The following is a 24857-nucleotide window of genomic DNA, read 5'->3' as shown; positions in this document are numbered from 1 at the left end:
CCTTGTAGCTCAATGTACCCAATCTCAGGAAATTAAGAAGGAGGGTTTCCTAAGGGAAGAAGGGGGGAAGATTTGAAGCTTTCAGGTTAATGTTGACATGATGGAGGATCGTCACCATTGCTCTGTCCCTTCTTCCTTCCTCCCTCACCAGGTACGGGGACGCAACAGCCATCTTGGGACAAAACCCTTCCAATTTAGCTCCCAGATATCCCTCTTAAAGCAGTGGGAGGAGACCCTAGATTAACTGAAGTGAGATGTACAAGTCTGCCAAACCCATCTTCATCAAGCGTAATCCTAGTGAGGATTTGGGGTTTTCTCGTTTGGAGTTGGGATTTTTTTTTAACAACTGTTTTACTCTTACACTTTTCTAAATAAACAATATTTTATCCTCCAGTTTTATCAAGTGATACAGCTGGATATCCATGGTGTACAACAAGACATTCTGCAACACACAGTGGCAAACCTTAAAACCTTCCCATTTGCCCATTCTCCAGCCCATTATTTCCAGGGTTTCCTGAATTTCACAGCTTTTCTCTCTCTTTGGGAGCTGCAATCAGAAGAACCATTCAGGTTTGAGACCGGTGTCCCAAAGATCAGGAGAGGAAGACGTTTTCTCTTATGAATACGTATAATGAAGGTGGTTTTCTGGCACTGAGCAAGGTAATGAAGAGCTGTGAGGTCCCCGGGGAGTTTGATCCTTAGGTATTACCCTTGTGTACCATTAGGGATAATAAGCTTTGTATCAAACACTTATGTATGAATCATACCTTTTTGCTGTTACTTATGATAAATCTGAAAATACTTTACGCCACAGGATTGCAACTATGCATGGAAACGAGGTTAAATGATCTCTTCAGGTACCCAGTCAAGCTCAGGAGTGCCACCATTACTCAGGGCTCTGACATCTTTGCCAGCCCATCAAGAGCAAGAGACACATTTAAGTTGTTCTGCGTCAGATGTTGGGTTTTATGAACAAACGATTCCTCCATGGAGGGAGATTTATGAATGGCAAAGCTGGTGGAATGTTTTTGCCATAGAGATATGATGGATTTTTTTGCCAGTATGCAATTTATTTCCATCTGTTCGGTATCTGATTAACTCCTGCAGAGTGTGTTAATCTTAACTTCTCAAGGTCATAAGCAGCTCTGCATTTCCATTATAGTTCATCAGAGTGGGACCACACACAGGTTGAAAATGTTGCATGTTGGTTATTCTTAATATCTGAATCCACACGGACCGGCCGTTCTCCCGTGACGGCCGTGGATCTAAGGAGAGAAAGTGTGTTACCGGGAAAATATCACTGCTCTGGAGCAAACGCAAAACACTACTGAAAACAGAGTTTAAGCAGATCCTCCTCCTGATCTCAACGCTAGAGCTAAATTAAGCCCTTTGGAAGGGTTCATGTCTGGTGCGAGCCAGCTGGAGACAGCATGGGAGGCATCCAGCCAGCACGGGGGGGGGAGGGGAGGACCGCCACCCTGCGAGCGGTTCCTGCGCATTACCGCGTCGTACCAAACAAGCCCCCTTTTCCAGTAGGTTGCAGGTACTTGCACCTTTTGCACATCTCAAAGTACAGTGCCGACTGCAAACAGTGGATGCTCTCACCATAAGCCTTGTAGTAACGTGCCTTTTCTTCTGATACAAACATCTGCCAGTGCAAAACCTGGAACATCTCCGTAGAAGCAAGCGGGCAGAGCTCACGCACAAGTCTTTTGCATTGTCCTCCAAGTTGTCTTTTGATAGGTTTTCCTTTAGTGAATAAGGATAAATGTAAGTGGATGTGTCGGTAACAGACTCACGTGTCCGTGCTATGCAATTAATTGAGTGTCAGGTCTCATTAACTTTAACGGGTGCAAGAGCGGTAGCATCATGGGAACAGGACCCGGTCTGGTCACTTGGGAGCATCCGTCAGATGCAACAGTTTATCTTTAGACTTGTGTGCTCTCTGTCTTCACCTAAGCAAGAGTACCCGCAGTCCCCTGTTCAGAGACCTCCTTCCTAGGCAGCAGTTTTGCAGCGTCCGCATTCCTCCCTGTACCAGGTACTGGCTACAAAAGCAGGACTTCTTTTCTTCCATCGCTCGCAAATGCAGACCTTTCCTGTCCTGTTGCATCTAAGGAATGGCATTGAGCTGATAACCGCCAGATACTTGGCATGGACATTTGGAAAGCCATGCAAAGATGGGGTTTAATTAGATGGTAATTTTTTTACTGGAGGAAAAACACCTTTGGATTTTTCATCAGATACATCCTGTGAACGTCAAACAGGAGTGCCATTGCCAAATGCTCCTTTTGGCGTGCCACCACCATGTGCCTTCCCTTGCTGCTTTGTCCTCCGCAGGTTGCCGTATGCAGGAATGCAGCACTGTGCATATTAAAGGCTGAAATTATCCACTGGGTGGCTAAAAAAATGCTGATTCCGGCCACTGAGTGAGATAACCGGTAATTTTCTAAAGTACATTTAGTCAAATAAGATTTTTTGGCAGCCGAATGTTGATGTAGCAGAATGTGCTTTTCTGATTGACATATGCTAACAATACTGCCTCCACAGCCAGGGGGAGGATAATTTACTTTTCATTTCCATTGGAAATGAGGTGAACCAGAATGTGGTAGATTGTTAAATCCCGGCTATGTGGTTAAATTGATTTGCACAAACCCACGAATCAAACGATACCCTGCATCCTCGGGCCTCTCCATCATCACTTCCAGGAAACCAGCAAAGACAAATCTCCTCCTGAGATACTGTTCAGCTCCTTTTGGGTTTCTCAACCATTTCCCCAGGCGTGCCCTCAAGGGGTGGCTGGACCGGAGGAGTGTCTCTGCAGTGAGAAATCCTCCCCGGCAGAAAGCGGGCAGGCTGACAGCCGTTCCGTAGCATTTCCCAGCCGGCAGGCAGGCGTGCCGCGGGGAAATGAAGTATGAGAGAAGCTTAGTCAGTCCAGGTGAGGTTTTACCAGCCTACCATCCTCCACATTTCTTCTCTCTGCTTTAATTGTCCTTCTCACATCCCCGAAGAGGAAGGGAGAAAAGCTGCCCAAGCATCCCAGCTTGCTGCTGGAAGGGGCCGTGTCTCCGGAGACGTGGTGCTGACAGAGGACACCTCATTTATCAGGCAGTGAGGGAACATCTCTGGTCTCTGCCACAAAAACGCTATCATAACCCAGAGCTAACATTGTCATGGAATCATAGAATGGTTTGGGTTGGAAGGGACCTTGAAGATCATTTCATTCCAATCCCTTGCCATAGGCAGGGCCACCTCCCCCCAGCCCAGGTTGCCCCCAGCCCCGTCCAACCCGGCCTTGAACACCTCCAGGGATGGGGCAGCCACAGCTTCTCGGGGCACTCTGCGCCGGGGGCTCACCGCCCCCACAGGGAAACATTTCTTCCCGATATCTCATCTAAATCTCCCCTCATCCAGTTTGAAGCCATTCCCCCTCATTCCATCACTCCATGCCCTTGCAAAAAATCCCTCCCCGGCTCATCAAAAGTCTTTTAATGAAAATATTATGAATAGTTCTGGTTCTTGGCTTTTTTTTTATTATTATAAATACTTTCAGTGGAGGTGTTTAACTTGCTACTGTATCTCTGGGAAGAGCCTTTAGCCTAATTTTTTACTCTTAACCACTTCAGTGCTCCAAGACCTTGTAAAGCACCTACAAAAACTTATTAACAGTTCCGTACCCCTCCAAAGCCGTGCGCTGGCGGACCAGGGGAACAGTCAGCTGCAGGTGGCTCAGGCGACTGAGTTTTGCTGGGAGTGACGGTGTCCTGTAAATGCCCATAACCTGTAATATCGCCCCTCATCCCCTTCAGATGCAGATAAGACAAAAGTCTGGGCTTGTTTGAGGGATGGAAAAACCATCTTCTTCCGAAGTGGCCTCTGAGTCCGTGTTCCTCCAGAAGTCCCTTTAAAGCACAAAAGAATAAACCTTTGCAAAACTTCTGATTTACAGGACTCGTTTAAGCCCTCTGGGGAGTCCCTCCGTGAAGTTTACATGCTCATCTTCTCCGTCACTGTCACGAGTGAGCCGATGTCTGCTTTTAGCGGTAACCCAGGGAAACCACGGCAGGCAAATAATTTGCAGGACGACTTGGCAAAAGCAAATCATGTCAGCACGAAGCTCAGCAGAGCCAGGGGAGCAGTTTTCCGTACAAAAGATTTAGGAAGAGTCACAAACCCGAGAGCTGGCTTCTGCTTTTGTGTCGCTTGATTTTTCTGGTCCCTTCCCCCATGTCTCTCCCACACTCCTGTTTGGAAGGAAGAAGAACACTCGCATCATGCTGAATTCTCTAGTCTCACGCAAAGTCTGATTTTTGATGAGCCAACCGAGAGAGGCGGATAACTGCATTTTTTCCCTTCCAGAAATGTGCCTTAATTACCAGGCATTTCCATTCGTCTTCCCATGAGCTCGTGAAGTCCCTTCCCCAGATTTGCTCGGTCTTCTCCGTCCTGCAAAACCCTGTGTCATTTCAGTGCTTCACGTTTCAGCTGGAATTAAAACCACCTTTGGCAACAGGGGGCGAAGAGAAAGCTGGGATGAAAAGCGCCCCATTGTCAGAGAGCCAGGGGCCTGGGCAGGGCAGGGCCCCCAGGGCCACCAGGACGGGGCTGGGAAGGTTCAGCGTCACCGCCGTGGGGGACCGCGCAGGCGTTGTACCCCCGGGGACGGGCTGTGTCAGAGCGGGTGTCACTTTGCATCCCTCAAGCGATCAGACGCCTCGGGCACGGCTCCACGGGGACAGGGTCTCGGCAGAGATTTCTGCCGGGAACTCACCCTCAGACGGCGTCCAGGTGGTCACCGTCCTGCACGGCGCAGCCAGAGGAGTGATTCGGGTCCCGGAGTGTTGCTGCTCAGGCAGTGCTGGAAGGGAAGGTCGCTCTTCTGTACAAGACAAAACACGATTTGGCCCTGAGGACTAATCCCACCCCAGAGATGCTGCCAGCCTGGAGTTTGAGTGGCGTTTAGGACTGCACTGATTGCAGGAGCGACAGCAGCATGGAAGTGGGTTAGTGTTTCATTCTCTCCTGCCAGTGGCAAACATTGTAGTATTGGATTTTCTTTTTTTTTTTTTTTTTTTCTGGGGATTTAGCACACAGTCACAGGGTTTGTGGTGGTGGGGTTTTTTTTACACCAGAAAGCAGCCAGTGCGCTTCTGCACTGTGCTCGTGCTGCACGTCGCGGTGCCGAGCAGAAACTCGGATCTGGTGGATTTACACTGATGTGAACACATCAGTCTTAATGCGAGAGGAGAATCAGACTGACCCACACTCGGTGACAGCAGAGACATGGCCAGGCCACTCTGCTTGGGCAGCCAAAAAGCCCTGAACACAGAAGTAGTGTAGATGCAGTGTCACATAAGCTGTCCTTTCCACGGTAAGCCAACGTAAAGCCCAACCCTTTCAGCTCAAAAATGAACCTGGACACTGTCTAAATCCTCCTCCCTGGGGCCAGAGCGATCTGTAAAGGTATATAAGGACTCAAAGGCTCCCACGGGTGTTCACTGACAGCCGTGGCCACTTTCGTCCCACTGGTGTTAGGAGTTTCAGTGCTGTAAAAAATCCCATTAAACACCTAGCCAAGTCTTCCTCCCCCTGAAGCCCTTGAAGGTGTAGCCCTGGGATCCCCGACCCGCTCCTCGCAAAGCAAGTGGGAAACTTTCCTCTGGCTTTGAAGAGGTGTTTGAGGCACCAGCTCCAGCAGTGTGCAAAGTCACCTGGAAATGACGTGTTACGGCACAGACGTGCGTTGGGTGCGCTGGGGTCCGCACTCGCGCAAGCCAGCAAGCAGCTCGCCAGAAAAAACACTGAATAGGGACAGTTTGCAGGAGGGGGATCAGCTTCTCTACCCTTTATTGTTCTCAGGATTTTGTGTTGCAAATAATTCTTTCCACAAATTAAATCCTTCTGCCTTGGGGAAAATATCAATTTTTTTTTTTTTTTTAACTATATGAGAGTTTTGGTATAAATCAAGACCTGGAAAAAATCTTTAAATATAGCCTTTCATAGAAAGCATGCAATTTTCACACTTTCACCATAACAATTCTTAAAAGGGAAAGTCAATGCTATTCTAGACAATTTCCCAAGCTCTTTAAAGACTTCGCAATACAATTATGGAATGAATCAAGGGTTGAATGAAAGCTCAGAAAAGACTTTTTGAGTTCTGCATAATTATATTAGGCAAGACTAATTTATAGCTAGGGCAAAGTTGTATCTAGGAATTTCCTCAGCCCGCAGAGGAGCTCTGTTATTATTACCAGCATAAACGAGAGATGATGTTCTCACCATGAGGGTTGCGAGAGACGAAACCCAGCTGGTCCTTCTGCGAGAAGCATTGGAGCACAAAGCTCTGTAGAGACTTCATCCATCTAAAGAAAACTGTGGCAACAGCAACATGGCCTGTCTTCGCCAAAAGAGGAGTTGCATCTTTCTCAAATTTGTGAACAAAGAAACTTAAGTGCTTCTGATTGCCAGTGCACCTGCTCCCCATACACTTATGTTCTTTCTTTAATGGCTCCCCTGTAGCATCCCGGAGGTGTGGTTGGATTCTTCCTCCGTCTTTCCATTCATCTCTGGCATTTTTTAATCCCTCCAGAGCAAAGAGACCACGCACCTGCACCAGATACGGGGTGGACGGCAAATGCTTGTGCAGTGAGGTGGTGGTGCCGCGTGGGAGGAGGGTGGAGAGGGATCGCCTCCATCCGAGCAGATGGAGCACCCGTTTGTAGATGAGGCTCTCCTGGTTTTCCAGAGGGACGTGGGGTTGGCTCGCAGTGCAGGATTGCTCCTGTGGTTTAGCACACCGAGGTGCAAGGTATGTGGCGATCTGGGGAAGAAGTTGGCGTGCCTTGTAACCCTGCCGCAGGGCCAAGTTCCCGACTGGTTTTCGTAGTTTTATCTTTTTTTTGGGCCATTTTATCACTTTTAATAAAATCGCTTCCGCGGTGATTTGCAGCACACGGCTTAATTTTTGGTACTATTTTGAAATTTTACAAATTGAAGGGGCTCTTGGGTTTGTCCCACGCTCATCGCGGGGATGTGCTGAGCCTCCTCCCGAGCCGCGGAGGACGGGCTCCGTGGGCAGCCCCCACCCCACCGCAGCAGCTCTGCCACAGGCTCACAGGCAAAACCTGCACCAGCCTCTGCGTCCCCGGGCTGCCCTCGGTTAAGCTCCGCTCCGTCGGGGTTCCTCCACAGCCCTCACAAAGCCTTCCTGCTTTTATTTGACACAAACAGTGACTTCCGCTTGATTCAATCACTGCTTAATTTGATCCTCCATTTAATTTTATCAAAACTGTAGTAATCAAATAATTTGTACTAAAAACATTACAACTTCCACTTGTTTATTCCGATCAATTTTAATCCTTTAAGGCACAAGGTTTATTGGATAATTTAATTACGAGATAACAAAATGCTGTCATTAAATCTGCAAGGAAAGGACAGAACACAAAAAAGGAAGTTAAAAAAAATCTCAAGGAGTGCTCATAATCAAGAAAAACCATAAGAACATACTGTTATTCAGAAGTCACGCCACGCACAATGAAAGCTAAGAAGCATCCCGCTGTTCGCGAGATGGAAAGATCAGTGGCATGTTTCGGTGGAGACATTTCTGGCAATGAACTGCACTGAAAAGGGGAAGACAACGTAACCGGATGTGAATGAATTTGCTGGTTTTCAGTGTTGACCCACAGTGGCTGAATGTTTGTCAGCGGTGTTTGAGTTCTCCCTCTGTGCACTAAGCCTTCAAAAGCCAAAGGCAGCACAGTAAGAGGAGGGAGGAGGTTTCCCCTGCAGGCTGTTTCTCTGTTGCTGTGAGAAATAAAACACAATCTCCCGCTCCGCTGGTCCTTCTCATCCCTTGACCGTGCCGCATCTTTTCCCCGCAGGTCAACACTTTCATCTCCTTCGTGTTCCCCATGGTCGTCATTTCTGTGCTCAACACCATCATCGCCAACCAGCTCATGGTCATGTTCAAGCAGGCTGCCCAGGAGAACCAGGTCTGCACCATCGGCGGGCAGCAGACGATGCTCAGCATGTCCATGGAGCCCAGCCGCGTGCAAGCCCTGAAGCACGGCGTGAGGGTCCTACGTAAGTATTCACGTATTTGACACGGAACCGGCTAGAGGTGTCTAAGTAAATGCGATTTGAGGAGCAACAGGTTGAAACTGGTAAACTCTTTCACCCGAAAAGAGTTTTAAATGTTTTAAATGAAAATTAGCTCTTTTTGGAAAGCCAAATTGCCCCCAAATGATTTGACATCTGCCAAAATTGCCCGATTCTTGTCTCAGAGCTCCAGACTTTGGAAAATAAATTTCTTTGTTCTCTTGGTTTCTTTCCTTCTTCATCTATTTCTTGCTAAGTCACCAAGAGTTTTCCAGGGAATTTTACCATCACTATTCTATTTTTCTTCCAGAGTCACTTTTCTGAGTCCTAATCTTCCCTTAAAGGATTAAAAAAAAAAAAAAAAAGAGAGAGAGAAAGGAATCTATAGAGATATTTGAGTAATATTGAATTAATTGTGCTCAATCGGGGAGAAACTGATAAATGAAAATTTCAAAATTAGGGAAGAAAATATATTTCAGGCTCTGTGAAATAGAAGCAACATGATAACATCAAGTTTTCCTGTTTGTTTTACTATTTCTGACCAGCTCCAGCCTAAACACCTCTCTTTCGGCTGGTGTTTGGGGGCTCGGACTGTGACCAGGGGACTGACGGAGTTTTAAAACCCAACTTGTTCTGTGGGGTTGGGTTTGAGCAGATGAGCTGGCGTGGCCAGATGAGCGTTGCCCATGGGAAATTAGGTGTGCAAGTTCCTCTCAGCTGGTACAAGCAAAGACGTTGGAAAGTGGGCGTTGGTGGGTTTCCTTCCCCTGCTCCCAAGGTAAAAGCAGGAGCTGCTCTGAACGGGTTTGTTGTTTCATTAGAGGTGTGTGGAAAATCAGTTTTCCCCTGAAGATACACACATAGGAGAAAAGAGTTTCTTACAATCAATCACAGCTTTAATTCAGATTTCAATTTTCCTCTCTCTGCTAGGAAAAAAAAAAATAGCCAAATGAGTCAGATATTAAAAAAAAAATATTTTTGATCAAATCAGACTCTTCCTAGTGTTTCTCCTCTTCAAAACTCTTGACGATGGCAACACTGGGTTGACAGCAGAACATTCCTCACGCAATCCCATACACCTGATGTTCTATAACAACCCAGAAATAACTCCACTGCACACTTGAAAACCTGAAGCGGGACAGTGGCGGCGGCGATTGCTGTGCTGTCTGCGGGGACAGAATTCCCCTGTTCCTCTCCTGCACGTGATGTCTCCCCAAGCCAAGTGTGCAGCTCTGGGGTAAGGCGGCCCCGATTTATCTCCTTTGCTGCGGGCCAAATGTCTCACTTTAAACTCAGCAGAGGTCCCAAGGGACACACGTGCAACCTTCTGTGAGCTGCACTTTACCTTCTCCCACCAGATACTGCACCCAATGTTTTGCAGACTGTGACCCAGCTAATCACTATATCTATATATATCACTATATATATATATAAAAAAACAAGACATTTTTTGTCCCAAGCCAAATTAGTATGCAGCAGAATTTTTTTTTTAACAAAAAATGCTGCTTTTTATATGGTTTTAACTAAATTTTGCAGCCCTTTGTGGGCTGGCTATCTAAACAGATTTCGGTCAAGCCCTCTTCTGGAAAACACCTTCATCCATATTTCACATGCAATAAAAGATTCGCGTTTGCACATGCACCGTCTCAAACGACATTAATAGTTGTGAGCACAAGTGGCCATTTATGAACTGCGCAGGTGGGTATTCACAGCTTCATGGAGAAAACAGACAGGACTGTGATCGCCATGGACAAAGACAGAAAGGAATTCGATTTTTTTTTTTTTTATTCTTCCAAACCACCACATTTAGGGTAATCACACATAATCCTTTTCTTTAGCCTTTGCTTTTTGGTATGTGAAGCTAAAGAATAGACCTGCTCACACACAGACTCTCTGAAAAACCAAAACTAGCCCAGCATTTTAATGATGCGCTCAACGGCAACTTAAACCTTGCATATATTGCTTTATTCCTTTTCTTTTTCCGCAGAGCTTTGGTTCAGACAAAGGTTAAATAAAACATCCGGCACCCAGGAATTGAGCTGTACTGCAAAATACTGGATGGCTTAATTAAATAAGCTGAGGAAAAGACCAAGGAATCTGGTAGCTTAAACTGACAAATGATGAAGTAAAAGCTGTTCAAAAATAGTACCCAAAAAGACCTAATAAAGTATGCCAGTGCTGGTTATAAACTGTGAGAGTCCTCATGCATATTAGATGGGGAGAGTTTGATAGGAGAAAGCTTTCACGGCAAAGCTTTTGGTAAATGAAGGGCTTTGAATCCCAGAATCCCAGCATCCCAGGCTGGTGGGGGCTGGCAGGGCCCTCTGGAGCCCCCCCAGTGCCACCCCCCGCCAGAGCAGGGGCACCTCCAGCAGTGGCACAGGACGCCTCCAGGCGGGTTTGGAATGGCTCCAGAGGGGGAGACTCCCCCCCTCTCTGGGCAGCTGTGCCAGTGCTCTGCCGCCCCCACGGGAGAGAAATCCCTCCTCAGGGTGAGATGGAACTGCCCATGGTCACGTTTGTGCCCGTTCCCTCTTGTCCTGTCACCGGGCACCACTGAAGATGGACTCTTCCCATCCCCCCGGCACCCTCCCTTTGGGGATTTATAAGTATATATAAGATATTTGGCCAAGGCCGTATCTTGAACAAGGAAATAAATCCCTCGGGAAGGCACTGACAACATCCATGAGTTTCTCCAGCTGTTTTCCATGAGGGACCCATCCCACGCAGGGTGCTGTGCCCACGCCGTAGGCAAGCCACCGCGTGCACCCCGGCTTCCAACACCGTGCTGGGAAACGCCAACTGAGAAAAAGGAGACAAAACCCCAGAAGACATTAAATTCCCCGTAATTACCTTGTTGGGCTGTGGTCGTTTACTCTCCCTGCACCCCGGTTCCCCATCATCCACCCGGGGATACGAAGGGAGCCCCGCTTTGGCGCCGAGCCTGGAGGACGGGGCTGTGCCAGCCCCTGGGCTCTCTGCTATCTTTTTCTGTTTCTTAACGCTTCTGCCTACTGCCATTAAGTGAGAAGCTGCCTTTTCTCACTTGCGCTTCAACATCTCGCACCTCTCCCTCTCCTTTTAGTATAGTATACTCTTTTTGCATCAAGAGGAGAGAGCTCTTCATGAATAATAACAGAGAGACCTAAATTTACACCCGCCGCTCCCCGGGCATCGCTCAGTGGTGGTGGAAGAGCATCCCTCACCAACAGCTCCACATTTCTTCCGAGGCACTGAAAAACAGCCCTTCTTTCTCCGAACAATAAGCTTAATTTTTATCTTCTCCTCCTCCAGGCAAATTTTTGCTTTTGTTATGTACTCCAAAAGCCGAGAAAAGTTAGCAAAAGCGAGAGGCTGGAGCCTGAAATGGTGCTAAAGCAGCTCAGATGTGGCCCCGTGGGCAGCGATGCACAGATCATAGAATCATAGAATTGTTATGGCTGGAAAAGACCTTCAAGATCATCAAGTCCAACCGTTATCTAACTCCACTTCTAAACCACGTCCCTGAGCACCATATCCAGATGGCTTTTAAATACCCCCAGGGCTGGCGATGCACCCACCGCCCTGGGCAGGCCGGGTCAGTCTTCCATAACCCTTTCAGAAGTTTTTCCTAATGTCTAACCTAAACCTCCCCTGGTGCAACTTGACGCCGTTTCCTCTTGTCCTATGGGTTGTGACTTGTGAGAAGAGCCCAACGCCCACCTCTCTGCCCCCTCCTTTCAGGGAGCTGTAGAGAGCGATAAGGTCTCCCCTCAGCCCCCTCTTCCTCAGACTAAACACCCCCAGTTCCCTCAGCTGCTCCTCATAAGACTTATTCTCCAGACCCCTCACCAGCTCCGCTGCTGGTGATCATGTGCGTCTTGGCGGTGCCACCCCAGCAGCAGGGCTGGAGGGCAGCAGGAGCGCGGCCGCTTTTCTGGGCTGAGGAAGATCCCGCAAATCTTTTCCTGGCAGAAAAGGACCTGGGGGTGTTGGTGGACAGCTGGCTGAGTATGAGCCAGCAGTGTGCTCAGGCAGCCAAGAAGGCCAACACCATCCTGGCCTGCATCTGGAATAGTGTGGTGAGCCGGACTAGGGAAGTAATCATCCCCCTGTACTCGGCACTGGTGAGGCCTCACCTCGAGTACTGTGTTCAGTTTTGGGCCCCTCACTACAAGAAGGACATTGAGGTGTTGGAGCGTGTCCAGAGAAGGGCTACAAAGCTGGTGAGGGGTCTGGAGGACAAACCTTATGAGGAACAACTGAGGGATCTGGGGTTGTTTAGCCTGGAGAAGAGGAGGCTGAGGGGAGACCTTATCACCCTCTACAACTACCTGAAAGGAGGTTTTAGAGAGATGGGAGCTGACCTCTTCTCCCTGGCGACAAGTGATAGGACAAGAGGAAACGGGTTCAAGTTATGTCAGGGCAGGTTTAGATTGGATATTAGGAAGCATTTTTTCACGGAAAGGGTTATTAAACATTGGAATAAGCTGCCCAGAGAGGTGGTGGATTCACCATCCCTGGAGGTGTTTAAGAAAAGGGTAGATGAGGTGCTTAGGGACATGGTTTAGAAGTGGTGGTGTTTTTATCAGGGTAGGTTAATGGTTGGACTTGATGATCTTAAAGGTCCCTTCCAACCTCACTGATTCTATGATTCTATGATTCTATGAAATAAGAAAACCCACCGTCGGTTTGTCGGTGATTCCCCACAGCAGGCAGAAAGGCGTTTTGTATCAAGCGAGTGTGAGTGACGCCCTGCTTCGTTTGGTTTTTCAGATGCACCTGATTACTGAGGGTGCTTGATTCACATTTACTTTTGCCACCTGTTCCTCTCAACTTTTTTTTTTTTTCCTTTTAATAAACCAGGCCTCTGAGCTGTCTGAAAAATAGCAAAAAAATAAACAAGGACGCACATTATTTATCCTGGGATCCACGGCAGCCAAGACTGTGTGCGCAGCCTAGGTTAGTTTATGGAAGAGGCTGGGAAAAGAGAAACGATGCCTGTCCGCACTAATAGAACTGTTGGCACAAAACCAGAGCTTTGTGGGGGTCAAAGTATTTTCCATTTCCAAACGAGAACTTTGGCCTGAAGTACAGAGAGCTTGGATTTGTTTTAAGGGTGAAATGTTTCAGAACTTGTAAACTAGTGCTCAGAAAAGAGTTTCTTGCAGTTCATGGTGTGCAGAGCTGTTGGGTGAGATCGGAGCAGCAAACACCTTTCTTCCTTCCTCCAGATGTACTGAGATGTACTGAGATTATGTATTTATTTACCTTGAAATAGGAGCTAAAAGTGGTCAGGCTAACAGCTTCATTCAAAACACACACAACACCATTTTCCTCCTCTTTGCCAGCATTTATGTGGTTTCTTGGCCGAGCCTGACTTTGGTGGCGTACAAAATAATTAGGGAGATCAGGACGAAGGAACCTGTCAGCCCCGCTGCCTGGGAGCCAGCTCGGCAATTCCTCAAGCATGCGATTTCTGATTGGGGTTCCCTCTCTGCTGCCGGCCTTCCCCAGGTGTGAGGATCCAAATGGAGAGAGCTCGAGGTGCTGGCGGCTTCCCAGCTCTTCTGTGAGGACAACGGGGCAACGTCTGCACCAGCGCTGCCGCCCGAAATAGCTCCTGCCAAGAGATTCCGTACCCTCCTTCATCCAGCCGATATTCCTTCCATCTCTCCGGTTATAATCCACCGCCAGTTGCTGTTATTATTCCTTGGCTGGGTTGTGGTGCTGGGAAGCTGTGTCTGTGATGCTTTGTGGAAAAGTGAAGCTTCTCCAATTGCATAGCCCGATACGCCAATCACTTGATAACATCCGAAATAAACCCAAAATGCGCACACGCGCCCGTCAGAATGAGCGGCCTTCAGCAGGTAAAACCTCACGTACGCTGCCCGGCCCGTTGCATACCGTATCCAGACGGAGAGAGGCAATATCAATCTTCCCCATCTCAGTCTCACATTTCCAAACAGCTGCTCAAAGATCAGGGCTGGGTTCAAGCTGAAAGCACTGTTCGGCCAACATACCTTCTGGAAAGAGGACAGTTTTGTGAGATCGATTGTCCCCATCCATACAGCAGCCCGAGCAGCCTTCCACACCTCCCCGAGCGCCTGTCAGGCGGGTCCCCGCCGCGGATGGAGGGCAGGAGGTATTGCACGGCACAGCGGAGCTCTGGTAACGATGTTGAGACAAATTGATGGACATCAAGGGGAGGCTTTGCGCATCCCTGGGTGGACGTTGGCTGAGCCTACTAAAATGCCATCAGTTCCAGGTAGCACTCGCTCCGTTACAGAAGCTGCTTAGTGAAAGCAATTATAAAGCACTTAGAGAGGTTTAAGCAATTAAAAGAATATCCTTCAGTCTCCCGCAGCTGGCTGGGTGGTGCCTCCCTGAGATGCTTTTTAGGACATGGAGTCAAACCACATTTTTTTACTAAATGTCTAAAAATTTTAAAATTATGATTTTGGGGTCCCTGCATTTCTTCAATACTCAAAAAATGCCAACTATTAATGCAGTCTCCATGCAGCCTACATAGAATCGTAGAATGGTTTAGGTTGGAAGGGACCTTGAAGATCACGTAGTTCCAACCCCCCTGCCCTGGGCAGGGACACCTCCCCCCAGCCCCGGTTGCCCAAGGCCACGTCCAGCCTGGCCTTACATGTCATTACTGTGTGCATGAATAAGTCCCCTTCTGAACAAATATTTCGACGAGTTCATTCATTTCTCAGTACCCATGTTCCAAGTGGGAGCAATCCGCTTGAGGAGGAGAATATTGCTGTGAGATTTAGTGTAACCGCCCCGCAAACAGGAATAACAAATAGCAAACACTTTGCAGCCACAATACGCAGAAGAGCTCCAGTCTGAAAATCTGCTTCTTAAACAGTTGTATTTTGTTATTCCTATATTCTGAGGAAATCAGATTTGTCCATGAATCATTTCTTTTGCAAGAAATGAACTAAATTCATGGCATTTTTAATAAAAAGTCTGAGCAACTCCATGTGGAGATCAGCAAAGCCCCGGTGACATTAAGCGTGAGTAGAAGCTGAGTTTAACAGCTGAAGTGTCACATTGAAATTCGGGAGGATAAATTAGCTATATAACAGTTGTATATATTTCCCAGAGATGTTTGTACGTGTGGGTTTACTTTACAGCCTGCCAAGCGACATAAAGCGAGCGGTGTCGGAGCGCTCTATAAACACCCTCAGAGGAGCAGAAAGGGACCGGGGCTGCACCTCTCGGGACAGGGACACTCTTTTTCCCTCCTCTGCCAAGACGTGTCCCGGTGCTGGCACCGCGGCTCAGGCTGCCGAGGTATTTCTACGGGGATTCAGGCTCTCGTGGCTGCATCCGTGACGAACCGCTCCAGGGCTGGTCATGCCCAGCAAGCAGATTTTCCAGGTGTTAAACCCTGTCCATACGAGCGTTTAAAAAGCTAAAACTGATGTGTTTTTAAACATGAAGTCTGGCCAGGGTCTTAGTCACTGCAAAAGCACGCAGTAAATGCAGCCCAGGGTCCCTCTGCAGCAGAAACCGTTCGGGGAGGAACAAAGAACATGTGAAACTTAAAATTGGAGAGGAAAGGAGAAAGGGGCTGCAGAGGATGCCAGTTCGGGTTATTCCTAATCTTACCGAATAAAAAGAGCCTTGAACCTGGTGAGGAGAAAACAGGAGCCCTTTTCTGTCCTTCAAAGGGGAAATTTTCTTTCCTTCTCCTCCAAACACCCGGGCATCCCTTGGGGGGAATGGCACAAATGAAGTTTAAATGGAATCGAGCAACTTCTTTCTCTTCCCAACAATTAATTATCCTGGAAGGAAACTGGAGAAGGCGCCCCGGTTTGCGCTGTGTCATCAGGGACGTGCTGCTCGGACCCTTTTCTTGGGATTGCTTTTAGTCTTCATTTTCTGCCCTGCTCCTTACGGACGAAACCGGCACCGGAGGGCAATTTAATCACCAGCACGAGCAGGGGCAGGAATTCACATCCATTTTCAAATCTGTCAGCTGAAGCCATTGAAAATCAGGACTGGAGGATATAATCTGAGTAAAATACATTGGGTTTGCACGCCAGATTTTTTTCAATTCACTCCACTGTCTTGCTACCATTAACAAAGAAGTATTTAGGAGAATATGGCTCCTTTCAAGCACGATAGTGTCTTCTACCCCTTAATCCAAAATAAAAGAGAGATAATCCTCCCGCAGTAGGAAAAAAAAGAAGGAAAATTATGCAGAAAGATAAAAAGCAGATCTCTGGCTGCTGGGAATGGGAGTTAAGGAGTCAAATCTAATGTTTACACTGCTCAGTAACATGTGCAAGAGCACAGGGGGATTGTATCCAGCAAATGCTGTGTGTTTTCAGTGCTGTCTAAAGGAGCTGAGGGCTCTCCAGGCTCGTTGCTATTCCCAGTTTCTCCTCCTTTGCTCTCCTGAGCACTACTGGTGCATACTGGTGGTCCCCAGTCTCCGCTGGTTGTTACTGACTTTTATGGAAATCCTTTCTTCTGCAGCCTTGTGACCCAAATACCAGCATAAGCAGTTTTAATTTTATTAGGCTCATACCCACCCTTGCAGCTCCCGTAATCCCTAGTTTGGGGCTCGCTGGTATAAATATTGCCTGCGACCTGTCAGGTAGTGCGTCATGTTAATATAAACAGCGCCTCGAGGTTTAATTAGGCAGTGCCAGCCGCATCTACACTTGGCCCAGCTTTTACCATCTCTCATATCAAACGGCATGGTGACACTTGTTCCCCTTTGTGAGAGATTCTCTTGTAACGGCATCAACAAAATAAGTACATAAAACTCGGGAGCTTTGAATACACAAGGACTGTTTCTCCAGAAATCAGCATTAATGCAAATCCCTGACATAAGCCCCATAACACTGTCATATACGTTATTCTGTACCATCCCTGGGGGTGTTCAAGGCCAGGTTGGATGGGGCTGGGAGCAACCTGGGCTGGGGGGAGGTGTCCCTGCCCAGGGCAGAGGGGTTGGAACGAGATGATCTTCAAGGTCCCTTCCAACCCAAACCATTCTATGGAGCGCTCATTCATTGGGCAGTGTTGGAGACACATGGCCACTGACGAGCTGAAATGCAGAAAAGGGAGAGAGATGTTGTTCAGGTGGGTCAGTACATACCCAAACAGCTCCTGCCTTTGCTCAGAAATTACAACATGCTGTTCCCCAGCTGCGTGCATTTCAGCTCCCCTAGAAATGCAGAGAAAAAGAAATAAATTTGCCACCTCCATAAAGGAAGGATGGTTCTGACCTTCTCTGGAGGCCTTAGTGACAGCTGAGGTGGTTAAAAGAGGGAGCAGCGTCTCTTTTCTCCCTCTCCTGGAGAGAAAGAAGGAGAGGACTGAGGGATACCTTCACCAAGGGCCACCCCGGAGCCACAGGGCTGTAATTCAGCACGGCCCCGGAGGGGTTAGAAGAGCTAAAGCGAGGAGGAAAACACCATCCAAGTGCTTTATACTGCAGCAGATCCCTGGGGTCCCATGTGAGTCGGCAGTGGTGGCACATTACCCATCACCATCCCAGTGCGCTGAGTCACGCCGAGCCTCAGATGGCCCCACAAGAGGGGTGGGGAGCTGAAAATCCCTCCCAAGCATGGTCCCCATGCCCAGTCAAACCAGCCACCGAGCACCCGCTGTGGTCTTTTTACACATGCTATGTTGCTCAACGCTCATGCTAACCCAACGCCAGTTTTTCGAGACGTGGCCCTGGAGAAGGGCTGTCTCTCCGGCGCAGGATGCGCACAAGGTAAAATAAAATACACCGTGCAGCCTAATATAATTTTAACTTCCAGGATTGCTTCCACATCCAGTTTAGTCTGAAAATCAAGACTGGCACAGTTTAAATCTTCTTTTGCACAATGAAAAAGCTGTCACTCAAAATTCATGATTCGCTCTGCAGGATTTCCTGCGCGATAAACAAACAAGAGCTCGTCCTCCGCCGCTCCTCCTTCCTCTCTGCCCTTCTTCCTCGGGACACGGCTCAAACGGGCAGAGAATACAGCCATTATGAGACAAAGGAGAGAGCTACAGGATGCAGTAATTCAGGTTTTAATAGAGGTTTAAACGGGGAGTTTGATTTTGAAGGGAAAGGAAGAGGCAGCCCAGCAGAAGGATCATTCCCCGGCACCCCCGGCACACCGGGGGCGGCCTTTTCGGGTCCCCTCTCCGCTCCCCAGCCCTGGGCTGATCCACAGGTTTGGCACCGTGTGTGCTCAAATGTGGGAAACGGGAGAATTCTGTGGAGCAGCCCTACTCCTATTAAAACTGTGTTGGATTAATTAGAAGTGAGGGATGGGTCTGGTTTATTTTTAGTTCAAAAAAAAAAAACTGAGGCAGGAAATCTCCAGCCTCACAAACACCATCCGGGACCGTCGCCCCCATCACAGGTTGGGTGGACTCCTTCCCCAGCAGGCTGACCCGCTCCATCTCACCCAAGAAACCCCTGTGTCAAACCTTCGGTAACAGAGAACGCGTCCGAGGAGCTGATAACAATTACAAACCATCATTTTGGCAGCCACCTTGCCCAGCATTTGTTTTACAGCTCATCCGTTTTGATAAGGAGGAGGAGCTTGGGGAGGCGGGAGGCAGCAGCAAAAGGCAGCAGGTATCTCCGGGAGAAGGGCACTTTCATTCGGTATTAGGGGAAAGTCAACACATTCCCGCGTTTCATATTCATCCCTGGGGAGGGGACCCGCCAGGGCAGGATCGCCGCCCTAAATCTGCTCCATCCTTTGTAATGTTAAAACCGAAACCTGCGGATTAAGGGTGGCAAAGACAGGTCAGGGTGTGCTAACCTGCGCGGCAGAGGCTGGCGGCATAGGACCGCACGGCGTGCCCCCCAGCTGGGATTCCCCAATCAGGCCGTAAGTGTCTCCGATGCACTTAGCTATGTGTTTAATAGAGTTTTAATTGCAGAGTGATTTCATGTGATATTGCAGAATTGCCACAGATTGCTTAATCGACTATGCGTTCGCTGAACTCGAGCGGATATTTCTCTCAATATGTGTTTTTGCTGCTATAGATCGCTGCCTCCGTGTGATTTGGCACGGCGTTGTCTGCGCAACAGAAGCAGAGATCCTTTACAGGGAGAAAACCACTTTCTCTCAACGTGTTGGTAAATTTAACAGGCAGATGTGTGAGACTCCTAACATCGGCTGTGGAAAGAATCCAGATCCTGCCGTTCTCAAAGAGCTGCGTGCAGGGGTAGCAGCTGGGCAGTGCCAGCGCACGGAGCTTTCTGCAAAAAATTATGATGTGCACAAATGAACTTGTGTTGGGAGCCGTGTGGGAAGCTGCTTTCACAGCCTGAAAATCCAGCTAATCCTGTACGGGCACCGGGAAAGCAGATGGACCAGAGCTGTGATTTTGGCTCGTTCCCGTTGGCTCGATGCTGATGGATGGAGGGGGAGAGGCTGGAGAGCATCGCTTCTCCTGTGGCCCCTGGGAGGGATCTCCTGGGGAGTCCTGGGTGGAGTGCTCCATGCAGGGCAAACCAAAGGTCCATCTGACGGAGAAATTAATTTCCGGAGGTGGCCAAAAGCAGGTGCCCAGAAATGTGAGAGTGAGGCGGGCAGCCAGCGCTCCCTCCCAGCTTCCCGCGGACCTCCCCGCTTCTCCTCTGCCACGTGTCACTCAGCGGCTGTCCCCATCAAAGTCCCAGCAAAGCTCCTCAGGGCGGGATCAGGCGCAGGTCAAATTCATTCACTTGATGGCGTCTGAAGAGCTGCAGGCCGTCTGGTGATGAATTACATCCGCAATCACAATGGCCATATAGCAGCCAAAAATATTCAGATCGAAATAATGAATTCACTTGGACAAGAGAATACAAACAGACCCTCTAGCCTTCTTTCCGAACATGTCCCTTCAGTTGCCGAAAACTTTATTGAATAAGTGGCTTTTGCAGCGTTCCTGGAAGATGCCCTCATACACCACCGTGCAGGCTGATGCTAAAAGAATATAACCGTCTCCGTTGTTAGTTTTGTGTTTAATAAGAGAGATGGCACATGGAGTTGAAGTGAGGCTGCGAGTACGGAGCTGGACACCAGGAATCATTTAATTTCTGTACAAATTAGGCAGTGACTCTGCTAGCGGGGACACCCACAAAAGTAGGCGTTTCCCTCCCCGCTCCGCTACTGAAGCCTCCCCCGTGCCTCTTGGCCCAGGAGCGGTGATGGGGAGATGCAGACTCGCTCCTCCTGGACCGCGTTTGTCGAGGGAAACACATCTTCTGAATAACTCCTCTGTGAGCTACGGCGTAGTCCCTGTGGAATGACGGCGCCTGGGTTTGGGACATATCCACATAAATATTTTCAATCCCAAAGCAGAAGGAAGAGCAGCCTTTGGCTCCCGGTGCCAAATCCGCACTGCACTGGCGGTGCGTAGCTCTGTAAGAGAGCTCTGCTGCTTCCGAGCCCTTTACGGGTCACAAAAAGGACAAGAGTGATGCAGCCCTTATTCTCTGTAGAGCAAATTTGGGATAAAAAATTAACATAATTATTCTATTTAGCCTTGATTTGCTTCTTGTCTTTTATTGTGTTATGTTTTAACTGGGATTTCTCTAGTTCCTGCTAGGATTCTGCCAGAATCCTGTCGTTTCATACAGAGGTTGAAATGCATATTACAGAAGGAAACAAATCTTTCCCTTGATCGCCCGATACATCTACTTTTTAATCTAGGTTGACAAATGCACTCTAGCATCAGCACTTTTATCCTTCAGAGTTGTTGCATTTTATTTTCCATTATTCTGTGCCCCTCAGCTATAATCTGGAAAGGCAAAAAAAACCCCAAAACCCAAACCTATCGCCTTTCTCTGTTTACCCTTTAATTAATCATTTTTATCGTGGCGATGTCCAGACCCAACCCTCTTGTAACCACTGTCTCAGGCATTGCCCAGAGGTAGAACAAAAGGACAAGCCCTGCCCCTGGGACGCCGCTCCTGAGGCTGTTCAATGACCCTCAGCGCGGTGGGGACTGCCGCCAGTGGCTCCGCGCAACGAACTAATGGGATTACAGTGTTCCTGGCTCCCTGTCTACCTGCATGAAAAACACACCCGAACTGTCTCTGCGAGTGCTTTGGACAACGTACCCGGTGCCACGAGGGCACGAAACGCAAGGACAGATGCAAATGCAGTTGCGTTTAAGCCGGTGTCTGAGCGAGGCGCCAGCAGTCCTTTATCTGTGTCCTACCTTCTTTTCTTCATCGTGTCGCTGCCCCCACGCTTATTGCTGTTTTCCATTATTTCTGTTATGCTTGTTTATACAGACATTTACAGGGGGGGTTGATCCTCGGGGTTAATTCTTTGCACAACGGCAAGAGAAGCACAAAGCGGTGCTTTAGGAAAACAGTTTACAGCCATAAACACCACATGGACGCGTCCCTTTTTCACCCCCCGGATGAAGAATTTCTCACAAAAAATAATGGGCAACTTTTTCATACCTTGCAGGTGCTGTGGTGATTGCCTTCGTGGTCTGTTGGCTCCCTTATCACATACGGCGTCTCATGTTCTGCTATGTCCCCTCCAGCCACTGGACAGAGTGAGTCACGAGGCAGGAGACGAGGTGTCCCCGTGCCGGGATGGGATGTGTGGGGTCAGGCTGGGGCTGCCGGGGCACCAGCAGATTTGGGGATGGAGGTGGGGATGTGGGAGCACAGGCGTTCTCCACGCGAGGGGTTAAAGCTTCAACTTCCTAATTGCTGTTTTGGGTTATCTTTTGGATTACTTCAAGGTCTCCTGGGAGACCTTATTTTGGCCTTCCAGTGCCTAAAGGGGCTCCAGGAGAGCTCGGGAGGGACTTTTTACAAAGGCATGGAGGATGAGGGGGAATGGCTTCAAACTGGAAGAGGGGAGATTTAGATGAGATATCAGGAAGAAATGTTTCCCGGTGGGGGCGGTGAGCCCCTGGCCCGGGTTGCCCCGAGAAGCTGTGGCTGCCCCATCCCTGGAGATGTTCAAGGCCGGGTTGGACGGGGCTGGGAGCAACCTGGGCTGGGGGGAGGTGGCCCTGCCCAGGGCAGGGGGTGGCACTGGATGGTCTTCAAGGTCCCTTCCAACTCTAACCGTTGTATGATTCTATGATTTCTTACCATGTTTGCCAGCCAAATTAAGAGTCTTAGTTTTATCATCTAAATCCCCCAGATGTGGGTGAAGGCAGCATTAGCTTGAACCGAGATGCATCAGCATGTCCTTCCTTCTTCTGTGACTGCAACCTGTCTCGCCCCCGTTAACAATGGCGATGGATATTCACCTCTGACAGTCCTTGATGAAATGGCATTTGGACGGGGAGGGGGTTATACATCCGAAGTGGATTGCTGTCTCTGTGGCGGAGATATCGATCACCAACCCTAAGATGGAGCAGCTCCTGTCAACACACAATTTAGCTCCACGGTGCCACATTTCCTTAGTGACAGGGGAGATTACACAGGTGGGGAAATAACCATGCTGCTTGCTGAGCCTGGGGCGGGTTATTTACTGGGGTTTGCAGGGAGTGGACCAAAATTAAATACTAGCAGTTGCCAGTGGTTAGAAAATGTCCAGATTCTCAGAGAATTTCGGGATAATTGCACACCTACACTGAGCGCACGCACGCCGTTGACAGATGTGCCAGGGCACACAAACAGCTCCGCGCGACCTCTCCGCCGCGTCAGGCCAGGTTCCTCCGCAAAGCAGTCGCAGAACTCATTATTCATTTTAAATATGCAGTTAAGCATTAATGCTGTCTGGGGATATCCACCCAGCTAGCCTGGCACACGCTCAGGGAAAAACGTGTCTTTCCTCCCGTGGTGTTACATCCCTCTTCTCTCTGGGACCGGGTCTGTTTCCTGCAATGAACAGGAAAAGAAAAAAAAGAAAATCTACAATACCAAAAAGCAGAGCAACTATGCAACATTAACATTTCATAAACTCCCAGCACAAAAAATAGTCATTTACGATATTGCAGTCTCCTGAATGGAATTGCACATCCATCCGTAGTAAAAACCAAAACCTATCTTCAATCATGAAAACAGAGCTCTAGGCACACACTGGGACAAACTGTTGTTTCTTGTTTGCTTTCCTATATGAAAAGCACTTAAAGCAGCAATCATTTATGTAACGACTGCATTTGCTTTGAGCGAGAGGGGTAGAGAAGTCTGTCTGCAGTTAGTGTGAATTTATGCATTGTGGTGCGTTCACATATTTTTTTTTCTTCTTTTAAAAGCCACGAGCGATTTTAGGAAAGCATCGAACTTACAGGCATATTGTGAATGGTGAACTAGCAGTACGGTACCCAATCGAGAGCTTGCAGCAGCTTGATGTGTTCATTTATAGATGCATGTGCCTGCCCCTGAAGAAGAGAAATTTTTGCTATATTAATTCTTCACAACTGTATAGAGAAATTCTGCTTGTAAGAGCTGGATGGGCCATGCAGTACTTGGCGGTGCTGAGGGGGTGTGGAGGGATTGGTGATGTACTCCAGCACACGGCTATTTATCTTTTGTTAGACAGTGCTCAGACTAACAAAAAGGTCTGCAATTTCCACTGAGATAAATGATCCTGGGGAACATCTTCCTGAAAATGAGACCCACGTCGTTTATAAACCCTTTACCAGCTCAGAGTTCTTCATCTCAGTTGTCCCGAGGAAAGATATTCCCAAAGGCAAAAAAAACAACCAAGCATTTTCAACAAATTCTAGTTGAAAACATCATATTGTGATGGTCAGGATAAGTTTCAGATGCATGCAACTTGCCCCAGAATAGAGAATGCCATCCCAGAATACAGACAAATCCCAACCCAGGGACCCACTGAAGGAGCTGACGCAGCCCTCGCTGCCGGGGGGAGGAGAGCACTGCATCTGTTACTGGATCTCGGCTCTTCTGCAGGCCCTGTAGACCAGAACTGCAGCCAGAAAAGTCAAGCTCATGTATATGCAACACACGGAAACAAATTTCCATTTGGCTTCTCAGTTTCAAGCATGTCTATTTTCGAAGACAAAATGAATGCACGAGGTAAATATCACATCCGGACCCAGGGCATAAATAAGTTTACAAGTGCTAGTGATTGGGGTAAGACCTTCGTAGAGGCATTTCACCCACTCTTGGCCAGTCCCAGTTGAAAACTGATGTTTTCCTGGCGGCTCATGCACCCTTGGTCAGCTCATGTCCCCAGCCCAGAAAGGTTAGCTCATGTTTTTCTCACCCTCGTGACTTTGAATTATTTCAGTTCTCCATACTCTGTTTAGATGTTTATCTTTCATCTGTCCTTGCAGTTTCCTTTTCAACTTCTACCACTACTTCTACATGCTGACAAACGTCCTCTTCTACGTCAGTTCGGCAATCAACCCCATCCTCTACAACCTGGTGTCTGCAAACTTCCGACAGATCTTCCTCTCTACACTCACGATCCTGTGCCTGCCCTGGAGGAAGAAGAAGAAGCGACTGGCCTTCACCAGGAAATCCAACAGCATCTCCAGCAACCACACATTTTCCAGCCAGGTCACAAGGGAAACGACATACTGAAGCCAAAGGCGGAAGGGAAACGCATTTCATCGTGGAGTCAAATCTTGAGAGAGGCCTCTGTGACTTTCATGCATGGTCTCCAAATTTACGTAACACAAGTGTGTTTAACAAAGTCATTTTTGTTGGAAAAATAGGCTTTGTGTTGCCAGTAACTTTGAGGTTATTTTAAAGCATTGGCCTTGCCTCTTGTGAGTAATGTCTACACGTTTTGTAACTTCAGTCTGGCATAAATCCAGGTGCAGTGTTAACTGGGAAGCCAAAATATGTTAAACTTAGGCAA

At 48.3% G+C, this 24857-nt stretch overlaps 1 protein-coding gene across 1 annotated transcript in view; it reads left to right on the top strand.

The window, feature by feature from the left end:
- NTSR1 (neurotensin receptor 1) overlaps positions 1 to 24577 on the top strand; it is a gene marked incomplete at both ends in the record, with an annotated part of 60457 nt that extends 35880 nt beyond the window's left edge. Inside the window, 3 exons of the mRNA XM_082491201.1 lie at positions 7884 to 8085; positions 21528 to 21618; positions 24328 to 24577. Of these exons, the coding sequence (XP_082347327.1) occupies positions 7884 to 8085; positions 21528 to 21618; positions 24328 to 24577 (543 nt within the window). The remainder of the gene's footprint in view (positions 1 to 7883; positions 8086 to 21527; positions 21619 to 24327) is intronic.
- Between the last annotated feature and the right edge of the window lie 280 nt (positions 24578 to 24857).

This window comes from Vanellus vanellus (genome assembly GCF_965231255.1).
Source record: "Vanellus vanellus genome assembly, chromosome: 15".
NCBI lineage: Eukaryota > Metazoa > Chordata > Aves > Charadriiformes > Charadriidae > Vanellus > Vanellus vanellus.
The sequence above is the reverse complement of the archived record's forward strand: the minus strand, read 5'-3'. Positions and strand labels throughout refer to the sequence as shown.